The sequence below is a fragment of the Bos indicus x Bos taurus genome, chromosome 3, assembly GCF_003369695.1.
Source record: "Bos indicus x Bos taurus breed Angus x Brahman F1 hybrid chromosome 3, Bos_hybrid_MaternalHap_v2.0, whole genome shotgun sequence".
In the NCBI taxonomy this organism is placed as follows: Eukaryota; Metazoa; Chordata; class Mammalia; order Artiodactyla; family Bovidae; genus Bos; species Bos indicus x Bos taurus.
This window is the reverse complement of record NC_040078.1, coordinates 28,618,610-28,632,516: the sequence shown is the minus strand read 5'-3', so window position 1 is coordinate 28,632,516 and position 13,907 is coordinate 28,618,610. Positions and strand designations below refer to the sequence as shown.

Here is a 13,907-nt window from a genome sequence, read left to right as displayed (position 1 = left end):
ATCAATATCAAAGGTTAATACTTATTTCTTCTATATATTCATTAATGTGTGTAAGGGCAGGGGATGTGTAGTCTTAGCAACAAACATTGGCTCAACAAATGAAAAACCCTTCACCAATACAATTTCTAATCAGCCCACTATACTTATACTAATGGTTTTCTAACTTTTCTAAGGAACCTGTTTTTAGAAGGTTTAAAGCATCTCGTGCCTCTCACAGTTGGGAGGCTGTGAGCAATCACATGTGGCCGGACAAGCCTGTCAGGCAGGCTAGAGAACCTTCAGAGGAGTTTGTAGGTTGAAACACTCCTATCACGCCCAGGAATTATTATTAGCTGGAGCTCTAAGTTAACTCCTTCTCCGAAAGAGGTGGTGGGGGACAGCCCCCCGTAAAGTCAGAGGTGTAGGTGAGAGCACAAAGTAGCAAAGTAGGCAGGCTCTGGTTATGGGGGTAGATGCTTGAGAATTTCCAGGGGGACTCCTGAGGCTCGATCCTGCCTTTGTGTATGTCGAGCCTCCTTCCTCATGACCTTTGCCACAGGCGGAGTGCCTCACGCCAGCCCCCAACACAGAATCATGATATTCTCTAAGATACAGTTTTTAAAATGCTTTTAGATGATATAACCATAAAAAATAGGGAGTTGGTTTAATGTGTTTGGGTTATTTAGCTTAATTTCCAGATAGATTATTGACAGGAATAAACATGGAATAAAATACATCAAACAGGAGATGATTAAAACAAGTATCCTGATAAATGTATATTAAACTAAACTTCTCTATTGAGGGGAAAAAACATTTTATTGAAACAATTTAGTTAACTTAATTACTTTATGATAAAGATTAAAAACAAGTAACTAAAAAATACCTTATAGTAAAAATTTTAAAACTCTTGTTTTGTTACTAGGGTTTTTTCCATGTAACATCAGCAGGAATCCAGTATACAGTTGCAAGAATGGTGGTCATTGTGAAATGGACATATACATGCAGACAAAATGTCAAGAGTGCAGACTAAAAATTGTAAGGCAGTAAGAATGTAAGGAGAACGTAAGTACCATTGTGTACTTGTTTTTTTTTTTGAGAAGGGTTTTAGTTTTTATTACCTTACTGGGAACTTATACTCTTCAAGTTATTTTGAGCATATTTGAACATAATATACTTGTCTAGATTTAAGCTGGGGATCCCTGGTTTGGGAAGATCCCCTGGAGAAGGGAAAGGCTACCCATTCCAGTATTTTGGCCTGGAGAATTCCATGGACTGTATAGTCCATGGGGTTGCAAAGAGTCTGATACGACTGAGCAACTTTAACTTTCAAGCTATTTCTCTAGCAACTGCTATATTAAAATAACCAGTTACCAATCTTGGTAATTATTTATATAAATTCTGTTCTATACTGTATTTGTCTAACTTTGGCAGTAATCATATTTTCTTCCTAATTGGAAACCCTTGAGTTTTTATTTTAGTTAACCTAAAGTTATATAATTCATCTAGAAAAAGCAGAATTTTAAATTAATAGTTTCTCTTCAATTGACATTCTGTTGCTTCCAAGATATCATGAGGAAATTTCTCTAACATAAAAAGGCCTAAATTTATAATTTTGAGATGTAAAATTAATTTTAATTTATGTCTAGGATGACTGTAGTTTTAAGTAGACAAGTTGTTGTGGAAAGAAAAGAAGTAATGTAAACAGTAAGTTTAACTGCTGTTATACATGCTTACCAAAAATAAAGGTTCTTTTTGAAAAGACTGGTTTGTGATCACATATGTGTTACAATGCAAGACAATTTTCATCAATCTTATGATGGTATTTGATGTACCTAAAACATTTCATGTGAATTTTGTAGTATCACAGGTTTGCTCACAGAAATCCAATGCAAATCAAATGGACTTCGCAAGAACTTTAAGCAGAAGAATAGCTTCGGCTCTAACATCAAAACAGAAGAGAAAGGGGTAAACAACCAGCTTGTATTATCCACCACTAGATCTGGAAAAGTGGCAAGACTCATAAAATGTCTTGTTTCTTTAATGATGATATCTTGTTTGATAAGTATGCGTTATAGTTTTCCCCCATATTTTCTTACAGATTCAGGAGCACATGGAACTAACTCAAGAGGAACATCAGCTCATTAACACATTGTGGCTGCTCATCAAAAATATACAATTCTTTTAGAAGCAACAGAAAGATTTGTATGTGTTCATTAATGGCAAGAAATAACTTGTAATTAATTATGTTAGAAAATAACAGCATAATCATAAAAGTTTAAAATTTAAAGTTATTTGAAAGAAAGAAATTATAAATTGTATTTCTTTTTTTGTTGGTTAGCTGCAGGGATATGGAAATCCTGAACTGATCTTTCTGCGACTCTCATGGATAGTCTTACATATACAGAGGTTAGTGGATTTCACCAAGGGACTTCCAGGTATCACACTGCCTTTGGAAAAAATTAAAGTAATTTAATATGTAATTTTTTTAAAGTTCCTTGTTTTAAAGGAAGGTGACATTTTAAGAAGACAAAACCTTCTAGTTTTCTATCAAAACTGCCTCTAAATTCAAAAACATATTGACTTTGTTTGCTTTAATCAATCAGGTGGATGAAAATATAAATATTTAAAAATATTATTCAAGTGACTTCAAAGACTTAGAGTTAAGACAAACTGTGATTCGTTGTATGTTTTATTTTATTTTTGGAAATAAATTGTTTTGGTTTTTAGATAAACAAAATTCCTTGTACCATACAAAAAAAAAAAAAAAAAATCAAGCAACTATCGGCCAAAACGTAGCTATCTATTTACATATACAGATAACTCTCTGCAAAAATAAATTCTTCAAGGCTAAACCAACTATGTTTAATTTGTGTATGCCATAGGAACTTATTATCTGGTTCTGATGAAAGTGCACTAAAATATTAAATGTGGAATCATGATTATTCTAAGGGGACAGTTAGGATTCATATCATAAATAATATAAAAATGTTAAATTCTATACTTGAAAATTACCTTTTCATTATCTATTTCAAACAATTGTGTGATCTTTTCATAAAGGATTTGAAAATTTGACCAACGAGGATCAGACTGCATTACAGAAGGGATCAAAAACTGAAGTGATATTCCTTCATGTGGCCCAGATTTACAGTCAAAAAAAATGTTTTTCATCAACTTCTGAAAATAAAAAGGGCCAACTAACTCAGTCTTAATAGTTATTATTAAATTTAGCAACAAATTGTATAACATTGAACTATTTTTTATTATATTTTAATTTTACTAGTTAATATACAAACAAGTATGTCAATAATAGCTGTTTGTAGTTTACCAATTCTTTGTATTTTTTAAAGAAAGTCATTTTTTTATAGCATCACAGAAAACACATTTTGAAGGGTCTTCTATATAGTTTTTATATAAAGTATGAATTATTATTCTATATTCATGTTTCAGTAATAAAAATTATAAAGCTATCATTTGTTGGGAATGTTTCCTGTATAACAGATATTAGAGTTATTGAAATTACTATCTGCATAAAGATTTTTAAAAAGCAGACTTTATATTTTCCCCTTAACTATGTACTATGAGGGGCTTCACTTGTAGCTCACTTGGTAAAGAATCTGCCTGCAGTGCAGGAGCCTTGGTTCAAATCCTGGGTTGGGAAGATCACCTGCAGAAGGAAATGGCAACCCACTCCAGTATCCTTGCCTGGAAAATCTCATGGACACAGGAGTCTGATGGGCTGCAGTCCATGGGGTCTCAAAGAGTTGGGCATGACTGAGCAACTAATACTTACTTGCTGCTGCTAAGTCGCTTCAGTTGTGTCCGACTCTGTGCGACCCCATAGACGGCAGCTCAACAGGCTCCCCCGTCCCTGGGATTCTCCAGGCAAGAATACTGGAGTGGGTTGCCATTTCCTTCTCCAATGCTTGAAAGTGAAAAGTGAAAGTGAAGTCGCTCAGTCATGTCTGACTCATAGCAACCCCATGGACTGCAGCCCACCAGGCTCCTCCATCCATGGGATTTTCCAGGCAAGAGTACTGGAGTGGGGTGCCACTTACTTAGGTACAAAGAGTCGGGCACAACTGAGCGACTAACACTTACTTATTTAGATACTGCGACTAACACTTACTTAGATACTGCAACTAACACTTACTTACTTACTTAGGTACTATGAAGCTATAATATCATTTAGATCATTCAATGAATTATCACAATCAGAGTGGTAATAGAAATGCTATTTATCCCATGGAAACATTTTGCAATGAAGACTGTTCTTCTATTTGCTTACTGGTAATATCACATGTAATACAAATATTGTTTTGGATGTAGAAAGTTGGTCAGACCAAAAAATTGGTCAGAAAGTTGATTTCATTTTCTTCTTATACAGCTTTGAGAAAATGTGATAATGGCAATATGAGTCAGCACTATGTTTTGACGAAAATACATTTGATATTAATCTTTTTAGGTATTGCTGAAGAATTTATTATGATACCATATTGCTTCTGTAGAAGAATGAGTGAGCTTAATATTGCTAATACTGAATATACTCTGCTTGCAGCCACAACAGTGCTTTTTTCAGGTAAAAATACATTTGGCGATAAAGTTTGGATTAAGTTTGGCAATGAAATCATGAAATTTGTGGTTATTATATTATTCATTGATTCCAAATGTACCAATTTTAATCAAAATTGACTTCTCTATAAGAGCATTCCTTTCAGCTTACAAACATGCTGTAATTTCTTGCATCTTAATAAAATGCCTTTTTGACTTTGAATCCCCTTTGAGCTATTCTCCTATTTCTGTTTTACATTATAGTCAAATTAAAAAAAATTAAGAACTGTTTATATGTCTGCCTCCATGTCTCTCTTCTCATTCACTTCTGAAACTAATACAGGTAGATTTTGTCCCCTCCACCATAACTTGTCAAAATCTTCAGTAATTTGACATTGTGAATTCCAGTGATCAGTTCTTAAGTCCTGATCTTCCTTAATCCATTAGCTACTTTTGACACAGCAGTTCGCTTTCTCTTTCTTAGAACACTTATCATTTGGCTTCAATTGATCACTCCCTCCTTCTTGGCATGATTTTTTTCCACTTAATTTCCAGGACATTATAGTCTCTTGGTTTTCTCCTCAGTAGCTGCTCTTTCTGTCTTCTTTGTTAATTCCCCATCATCTTCCACACTGATAAATGTTAAAAATGTTCCAACACTCAGTTCTCTTCTATACCCACTTCCTTAGAAACTACATCCCGTCTCATGGTTTTAAATACCATCTAGGGGCTGACATCTCCCAAACTATATGCCAACTTGGACTGCTACCCTAAGCTCCATTACAAAGCCTACTCAAGATTTCAATTTTGATGTTTAGAAGGGATATAAAATTTAACCCCCTCATGTGAACTCTTGATTGCTCCCCTGATCCTTCTATATTCTTCCTTCATCTCTTCTAAATGGCATCTCAATCCTTTAAGCTGTAGAAGTCAAAATTCTTGAAGTCATCCTTCACTTCTTTTTTACTCTTATACCCATATTAAATATGCAACAAATCTTGTTGACTCTAGCTTCAAAATATATCTAGAACTCAAGCCCTTCTTACTGTCTCTGCCATCCTAATAAAATTACTAACTCACTTTCCTGTTTCTGCCCTTGCCTCCTTAGGATCTATTCTTTATACAGTAGTCACAGTGATTCTTTGACAACATAAGCCATATCATGTCATTCTTCTGCACATAATCCTTTAATGGATTTCTCTTTCATACAATTTATAGCCAAAGTTCTTTCTGATATTGCTTGCAACTATTCCTTTTGCTAACATCACCACAACCACATTACTTTTGATGCATATGTTCCCTGAAAATTTTAAGTAGGCTCCTTCCACAAGTTCAACTGTACTTGACAAATTTTCTGCTTGAAAACTCCTTTCTAAAGGGCTTCATGGCTCCCTCCTTCACCATCCTGGATCTCTGCTAAGTGTCATATTAAATCTGATTACCCTTTAAAATATAGCTGTTGTGCCTCTACCCTAAATTCTTATCCCCTACTCTTAATTTTTGTCATATATTTTTATTTTTAAAATGTGTATATGTCTCTATTCTCCCCTACTCCTCCTAGACCCAAAATACAAGCTCAATAAGGGCAGGAAACTTGGTCTATGTTCACTGCTGTATCTCCAGCACAATGACTAGATGAATGAATGCTGTCTAATCATTAAGAAATACGCTCAGTCATGTCCGACTCTTTGCAACCCCATGGACTGTAGCCTACCAAGCTTCTCAGTCCATGGGATTTTCCAGACAAGAGTACTGGAGTGGGCTGCCATTTCCTTCTCTAGGGGATCTTCCCGACCCAGGGATCCAACCCGGGTCTCCCACATTGTAGGCAGATGCTTTACCCTCTGAGCCACCAGGGAAGCCCCTCATAGAGTATTATGAAGCTCAAATAAGACATTGCATAGAAGAAGGTTACCTAGCATAAAATCTGGCATATATGAAAGGTTCAGTGTGTATTTTCTATTTTTATTATTTTAAACTGTATTGTCTTAATTATCTTCTACCATTTTCCAGGATTCATTACGATATATATGATGATGTTTTTCAGATTGCCCATGCCTTAAAAATAAGCAACATGTGGAAAATTTACAGGAACCAGTTTTACAAATTTTGTACAAATATTCAAAAATTTATCATCCAGAAGATCTACAGCATTTTGCTCATCTCATAGGGAGGTTTACTAAACTGAGAACACTGAACCACAACCACTCAAAAATACTTAGGATTTGGAAAACAAAGGACCCCAAATTGACTACTCTCTGAGAAATGGAATTTGTATTCATGCTGCTGAAATTTTATAACGTTGTGGTTTGTCTTATACTTCTTAAATCTAGATTGTTTACTTTATCATCATAGGATGATTGATTTGAAAAACATGAACAGAATTGCTGTCACCAATATATTTCTATAAAATGGACATTATCAAGGGCTCATCAAATTTTGTGGAACATACGACCGCCACTAGAGGGACATCTAGGATTCTTTTCAAGATTCGGGCTCAAGGAAGCAACGGTTATTGTGCCTGCATGTTCCCTTCAAAAGGGAGTAGTACTAAATACAGTTCTTACCTGAAGAAACTCTTTTTTTCATTTAGCAGAAAATCGAATGAAAAAATATATATATATTGCTTATAGATATAAAAAAGATTATCTAGTGGAAATAGTTGTAATCAGAATAAAAGCAGTTTGTGAACTTAAGGCTAGGTTGATGGCTAAACATCTTAAACCTATTACTGTTATAGCATTTTACAAATTATTAAAGAGGAACAAAGCTTTGTCCAACTCTTACTTTTTCTTAATGTCTTTAAAAAACAGATCTTTAAAAGTTCCAATTAAAAATTTTGTCATGGAAAGATACTGAAAAATTAAAATGACAAAATATGTTAACATATGTTGGGAAATTAAGCACAATTTAATGCTCATTCTGGTAGACAATATTTTAACATTTTTGCTAACGCCTTTCGTAGAAAAAATTAAAGTTCTTAAAACCTGAAATCTTACCACATTTTAATCCTTATAAGAACTGGATTAACATTAAAACATTTCCTGTGAAATACACAAAAATGAGAAATTATATGGAAACCCAATTGTTTAGAAAGACTGGACTTGAGTAAATAAAACTGAATTTAATACTAGGAATGGCATTTTGGTTTTCAATAAGAAAAAAGACCATAGTTGAATATTTCATTGTTACAAAACTTAAAAAAATTTGGAATATTGAATTTATACCTTTAACTTTTTAAATATGTTAATTAAATGTGTCAGCTATTTCCCCCAGGGATTATCTTGTGCCTTTATTCTTGGTATCATTTCTTAAAGGGAGTATTTAGTCTTTTTTAGGGTACCTAGACTCTTTTTCATATAAAATGAAAATCTTGCACTTTTTTCTAGCTCAAAAATTATGTTTTTCCCAGCTCAAGTTTTCAGAAACTATTATGTCTGATAGGTTAAAGTTACACAAAACAAAATGAATTATTTAAAAATATTACTGAAGTCCTTTGGAAAAGCATTGATTATACTGTAGGACATGGAGAAAATTAGGACATATAGTCAGTATGTTGAAAACAGAATGTATTGTCTTACTGCTCAAACCTAGGTACCTAGCACCATATTTATTGCTTCTAGTAGCTCAAATTTGAAACGAGACAGTCATTTCAGACTTTTGCTGCTCACTTTAAAAAAGCCATCAAGTCCTATTAATTTTACTTTCTAATTATCTTTTACACTTGACACATTTTCATCTTTAATGGCTCTGTCATAGCTTAGATTCTCATACCTTACTCACCAGGCTATTAAAACTGTCTCCCTAATCCAGTCTTGTAAACCTAAACCATTTTTCATACTACGAATTTTCTTCTCAACTTGATCATGCCTCCCTTTCTGCTCAAAATCTCTCAAGATTCCCATCCATAAAGTCTAGAATCCAAAAGCCTTTGCAGTGCCTTCACACCTGCTAAGTCTCATCATTTTCCCATTTGCGTCCTCACACACCTGTACTGCATTGCTTGGTTCACTCTCCTGGACTCATTTCTCACAACTTGAGCACCTTCAGCTCGAGCGCCTCACAACTCGAGCGCTACGGTCCTTCAGCTAGGAATACCCCTTTCCGTATTCCTATCTAGCCATAGTTTTATTTCCCCTTTCTGTTTTCTATAGAAGCAGTAACAGTAGCACATCTGTGAAGGATTCTCCTGACTCCCAAGCCACTGTAAAGGCCATTTTCCTTTTCGAAGTGTCTCAATGACCCCTTACAACCATTAGGTGATTACAGGGGCTATAATTATCTGTTTGTACTTGTTTTCTTCCTGTGACTGTGAGGTCTTGGAGGACAGAAATAGATTTTTCACTCTCAGTTCCAATCTATTATAGTGTAAGTAAGTGTTAGTCGCTCAATAGTTTTCTTCACATTCTTTAACAATAGCAGAAGCTTAAAGAACGTCAAATTCTAAGAATTCAGTTAAGAATTGTTACTGACGTAAAGGGAAATCTCGCGAGATGTAGGTCTTCACGCTTGGCGGGCAGACGCTGCTGACCGTTATTTCGCGGTTAAATCGCGGTTCGCCCTGCCCCTCCCTCGTGGCCGCTGCGGTGGAGCTGTTTCCCGCCTTTTCCGAGGTTCGCAGGCAGAAGTTCTTGTTGGTTCTTTCTGCTGCCCTAGTAAGACAGCAGGTGGTGGTTCGCGTGGGCACTGAGCCCGCGATTTCCCGCTAATTTTTTTTAAAGGTAGGGTCAGGCGTGCCGAGTTCCTTTCCTGAGGAGGAAACCTAGAGGTGGGCGACATTTTGATAATGCCGCTCCCTCACGCAGGGCAGCCTCCAACGCCTCTGTAGTCGTCTAAGCACCTAAGCTAGTTCGTCCCGGCGAGGTGATGCAATTTAACAGTGCTGGTAGAGGTAACGGGCTTCTTTTCAGGCTGTCCTGGTGATGATGGTAGTTTGAGTTTCTCGATTATGTACGGCACCAGCACGGCCATTGGTGGTAGGGGAATGGTGGGGACTTAGGGGATGTCCCCCCCCCCCCGCCGCCCCGGTAGTAAGGGACGCTGTAGACTTACATGGTAGCAGAAGTTTCGCCTATCCCCTTATATACCCATTTATTACAGAACAAGTAGGGTATTAATAAAACAGTGCGAAACACTTTCCCCTCCTTGAGCAGTAGATAATTACGCGACTGGAAGAGAGAAAATGGAAAAACAAAAGCCCTTCAAATTGTTTGTGCCACCAAGATTAAGTAGCAGTCAAGTGTCTGCAGTGAAACCTCAGACTTCGGGAGGAGATTCTAATTTCTTCAAGGTAAATTTGCATATGAATTTTGATTTGACTATTCTTTAGGTAAAGGAAGCAAAGTGAACTTTCCTACTGGTGATGTTTTATATTTTTTTTGTGTGTAAATATCGTCTCATTTAATATTGTTATTTACTCTCAGTTAATCTTGCTATTCTCAAGTATATTGAATAGCATTGCTTTGAATTAATAATGAGCATACTTAATATGTTTAGGCATCATTCATTTAAAGAAGTAATCAGTGGTGCTTTAGAATTCTGCATGCATAATAGGACCTGCTTATTTTAATCCTCCCTTCTTGCTTTCTTAAAATGATTTAAAGCAATTTATATACAATAGGATATAAATTAGAAGAATGTTAGAATCAAGGAAAATTAAGAAAATTTAGACAAATATATGGATATAGTGGTAAAAATTAGTGTGACTGAAGTTAAAATTTGATTCTGAGCTTCCTGGTTGACAGGATAAAAAGGGAAATTTGTACATGTAGATTCTTTTTGGAAAGGAGGAATTATATCAAGTTTCTCAGGCAAAATAGAGGTTTTTTTTGTTTGTTTAGTAATTAAATTTCTCAAGTGGAACTGTATGTTGGAGATGGGATGAAGCAATGAATATTTTAATTTTCTATGCTGTAGAAAAATTCTTATGTCTTTATAGCCAAGAATATAATGCTAAAATGTTATTCAGTGAAGAAAATTCTCAATTCTACCAGGGGAAAGATATTAATAAAATTGAAGAAAACTAATATTCCAGGCTACTAATTAAATTTACTTATATTATTCCTGAGTACTTATAAAACATGTGTAATGTAATTTTAGTTAGCTTTCTCTTACAAGTGAAAATTAAAAAATTTTGCTCTGTTTACATACCAAGGTCATTTGATAGTTTTGACACAATGTATACGTTAAAGAGGGGGCTTCCCTGGTGGCTTAGAGGGTAAAGCGTCTGCCTGTAATGTGGGAGACCCGGGTTGGATCCCTGGGTGGGGAAGATCCCCTGGAGAAGGAAATGGAAACCCACTCCAGTATTCTTGCCTGGAAAATCCCATGGACATTAACATTAAAGAATTTACAATTATAGTCACTTCTTTAAGGAGATGTATATGCAATTACATATTATTTACACTGCTAGTTATTAGAGTGATATGGGACAGTGTGTTTAAGAACTTCTTTGTGTTTCTAGGGTTTCAACAAATGTGTTGAAGATGATTTTGGTTTTCCATTTGCAATGACTAATGTCTCCAAAAATGGGGAAAACATTGATTCAGGTAGGAGATTAGAAAAGCAACGTATTACCTGTGTAGAAGCATTTTTAAAATATACTTTGCTAGATATCAAATATAAGTATTATATTGATTAACATTAGCCTTGACATTAAAGCTGGATATAATACTTAGTATAAAAAATAAGATGTTGGCATTTAATTCTAGTTGTCTTTTATCTTGCAGATCCTGCTTTACAAAAAGTTAACTTTTTGCCCATGCTTGAACAGGTCAGTTACGTATAGTGTATATGGATATAACCTGTTTAGGTATTGAATTGCTTACTTGAAAAAGAGAAAAAATTCTTTAGTTGTTGGATTACTAGTCTTCAGTATTTAATTGCTACTATTTGGAAACATCAGAAGTATATTCTCACAGGAAAAATTTATTCATTTTTTTAGGCTGATAATTCTGACAGTTGTCATTACCAGGAGGGACTAAAAGACTCTGATTTTGAGGTCAGAAAATTTCCTATTCATATTTAATTTCTTATAATTGGAGTATCATTTATTATTACTTGTGTTTATCTTTCTTTTGAGGCTTCCAAAGAGTTAATATTTAGTTATTGTTTTAAGTTACATATTTTAAACCTTTTATCCCCTTCTTTTAAATTTGCTGAACAGTAGGCCTCTGTATTTTCCTGGATTATAAAAGCATCTATTCTTAAGAGGTAATTTAACTTTAAATCATAAAAATCAAGAATAGAAAATAAGGGTCGGTAAAGCTTCTGCCTGCAATGCGGGAGACCCGCGTTCGATTTCTGGGTCAGGAAGATCCCTGGAGAAGGAAATGGCAATCCACTCCAGAACTCTTGCCTGGAAAATCCCATGGATGGAGGAGCCTGATAGGCTACAGTCCATGGGGTCGCAAAGAGTTGGACACGACTGAGCGACTTCACTTTCCACTATACAGAGTGAAGTAAGTCAGAAAAAGAAAGATAAATACTGTATACTAATGCATATATATGGAATCTAGAACGATGGTACTGATGAATTTATTTGCAGGGCAGTAATGGAGAAACAGACAGAGGATAGACTTACAAACATGCGAAGGTTGGAGGAAGGAGAGGGTGAGATGTATGGAGAGAGTAACATGGAAACTTATATTACCGTATGTAAAATAGATAGCCAGTAGGAATTTGCTATATGACTTAGGGAACTCAGACAGGGACTCTGTAACAACCTAGAGGGGTGGGATGGAGAGGGAGATGGGAGGGACGTTCCAGAGGGAGGGGACATAACCTGTACCTATGGTGGATTATTTTGAATTGGTAGAAAATAACAATTCTATAAAGCAATTATCCTTCAATTAAAAAATAGGAAGTATCACAAAATAAGTAATGAAGTACCCTTCTCAAAAAAAAAGAAAAAGGAGAGATGGATACAATATGTGAGAAGGCTGAGACTTAAGCCAGTATTTTACAAAAAATTCTTGAATTAGCAGGTATGATTGTTAGGCTTACTATCTAAAGAATTTGTAGGATATATTCTACTTTTGATTTTAGTTATAAAAATAATTCTTATGGCACATAGATGTCTTTAAAACAGACATTTTATGGCCTGATAAAATGCTATAGGTTTGTTGCTGGGATTATGGTATTACAAATTTATAAATATGGAATTCCTAAATTTTGATAACAGAACTATCAAAGAATGATTAGAAAAAAACAACTTCTGATATTTATCTTATAATATGTAAATTGTTGATGCAGGAAATCCAAACAAAATCTCAGGCTAAATGAAAAAACTTGTGTTCAGTATTATTTTTCGTGTCATTGTATTGTAAACTTCATATCCTTCGGTTATATATCCTTCGGTTAATTCTTAAACTGTGTAACCAAAATGTTGCAAGACCTTTGGTAAAATTTATAGATTTGTAGAGTGATTTATTTTAGCTTTTAACCAGCCAGATTCTCTAATTGACTTAAGGATTTCTAACTTCTGACTTAATGTACATTTTGAAGTAATTTGATTTTATTCAGCAATGAATAACTTTGTCAAGTGATCAGTAACCTTAGTCACATGACCAAGTTATAAAGTGAAGTAGCTAGTATTGCCTTAGTAGTTAAAAAAAGTTAACATAGCTTTCAGTATGATATTAGGGCAAAAACTGAGGAGAGATTTGGTCTCAAGTACTAAGATACTCATGGATGTTTTCAGTAAGCAGCTGTAGTTTGGTTATACTAAACTTTGAACAATTAACAGTCTTTGAAAACTTATTTTATAATAGAATTCAGAGCCAATGAGCAGACTATATTCAAAACTGTATAAGGAGGCTGAAAAGATCAAGAAGTGGAAAGTGAATGTAGAATCTGAACTGAAGCATAAAGAAAACAAGTTGCAAGAAAATAGAAAAATAATTGAAGCACAGCGGAAGGCCATTCAAGAACTACAGGTATAATGAGACTTGGAATTGAAAATATGGTATAGTAAATCTTATAATGCTGTTTAAACCAAAGTGTTATTTCATAGTTAACTTAGGTTTGTCTTGTTTCTATCATGTGGATTTTAAGAATGGTGCTTTTTTGAAGTTTCATTAATATTATTTGCATTTCAGTTTTAGGATGAACACACAGGAGAGGTTGCACAAAGCTTAATTTCTAGGGAAATTTATGTCTAGGGAAATGTCTAGGGAAACAGTAACTTATTTTAGATAAAGATTGAGTTAATGATTCTAATTATAGAGTTTTAATTTTTACTAGTTTATATTCCTGATGATGTTTTGTTTGATATAAATGTGTTTTTTTATATATTAGAAAATGGCATTTTCTAATATATAAAAAAGCAGATAAAACTTTGAATTTGAAGCTGTTTAGCTTCAATATTGTGGCATGGTGAA

General features: G+C 34.6%; 1 protein-coding gene across 1 annotated transcript in view; it reads left to right on the top strand.

Moving 5' to 3' along the window:
* Positions 1-485: 485 nt before the first annotated feature.
* The window catches only part of SYCP1 (synaptonemal complex protein 1), a 154,555-nt gene continuing 141,133 nt past the window's right edge, over positions 486-13,907 (top strand). Inside the window, exons 1-10 of the mRNA XM_027535954.1 lie at positions 486-1,041; positions 1,839-1,944; positions 2,078-2,181; positions 2,318-2,385; positions 4,442-4,555; positions 9,681-9,817; positions 10,991-11,075; positions 11,256-11,299; positions 11,471-11,527; positions 13,299-13,463. Coding sequence (XP_027391755.1) covers positions 4,462-4,555; positions 9,681-9,817; positions 10,991-11,075; positions 11,256-11,299; positions 11,471-11,527; positions 13,299-13,463 — 582 coding nt within the window. The 5' untranslated portion in view covers positions 486-1,041; positions 1,839-1,944; positions 2,078-2,181; positions 2,318-2,385; positions 4,442-4,461. The remainder of the gene's footprint in view (positions 1,042-1,838; positions 1,945-2,077; positions 2,182-2,317; positions 2,386-4,441; positions 4,556-9,680; positions 9,818-10,990; positions 11,076-11,255; positions 11,300-11,470; positions 11,528-13,298; positions 13,464-13,907) is intronic.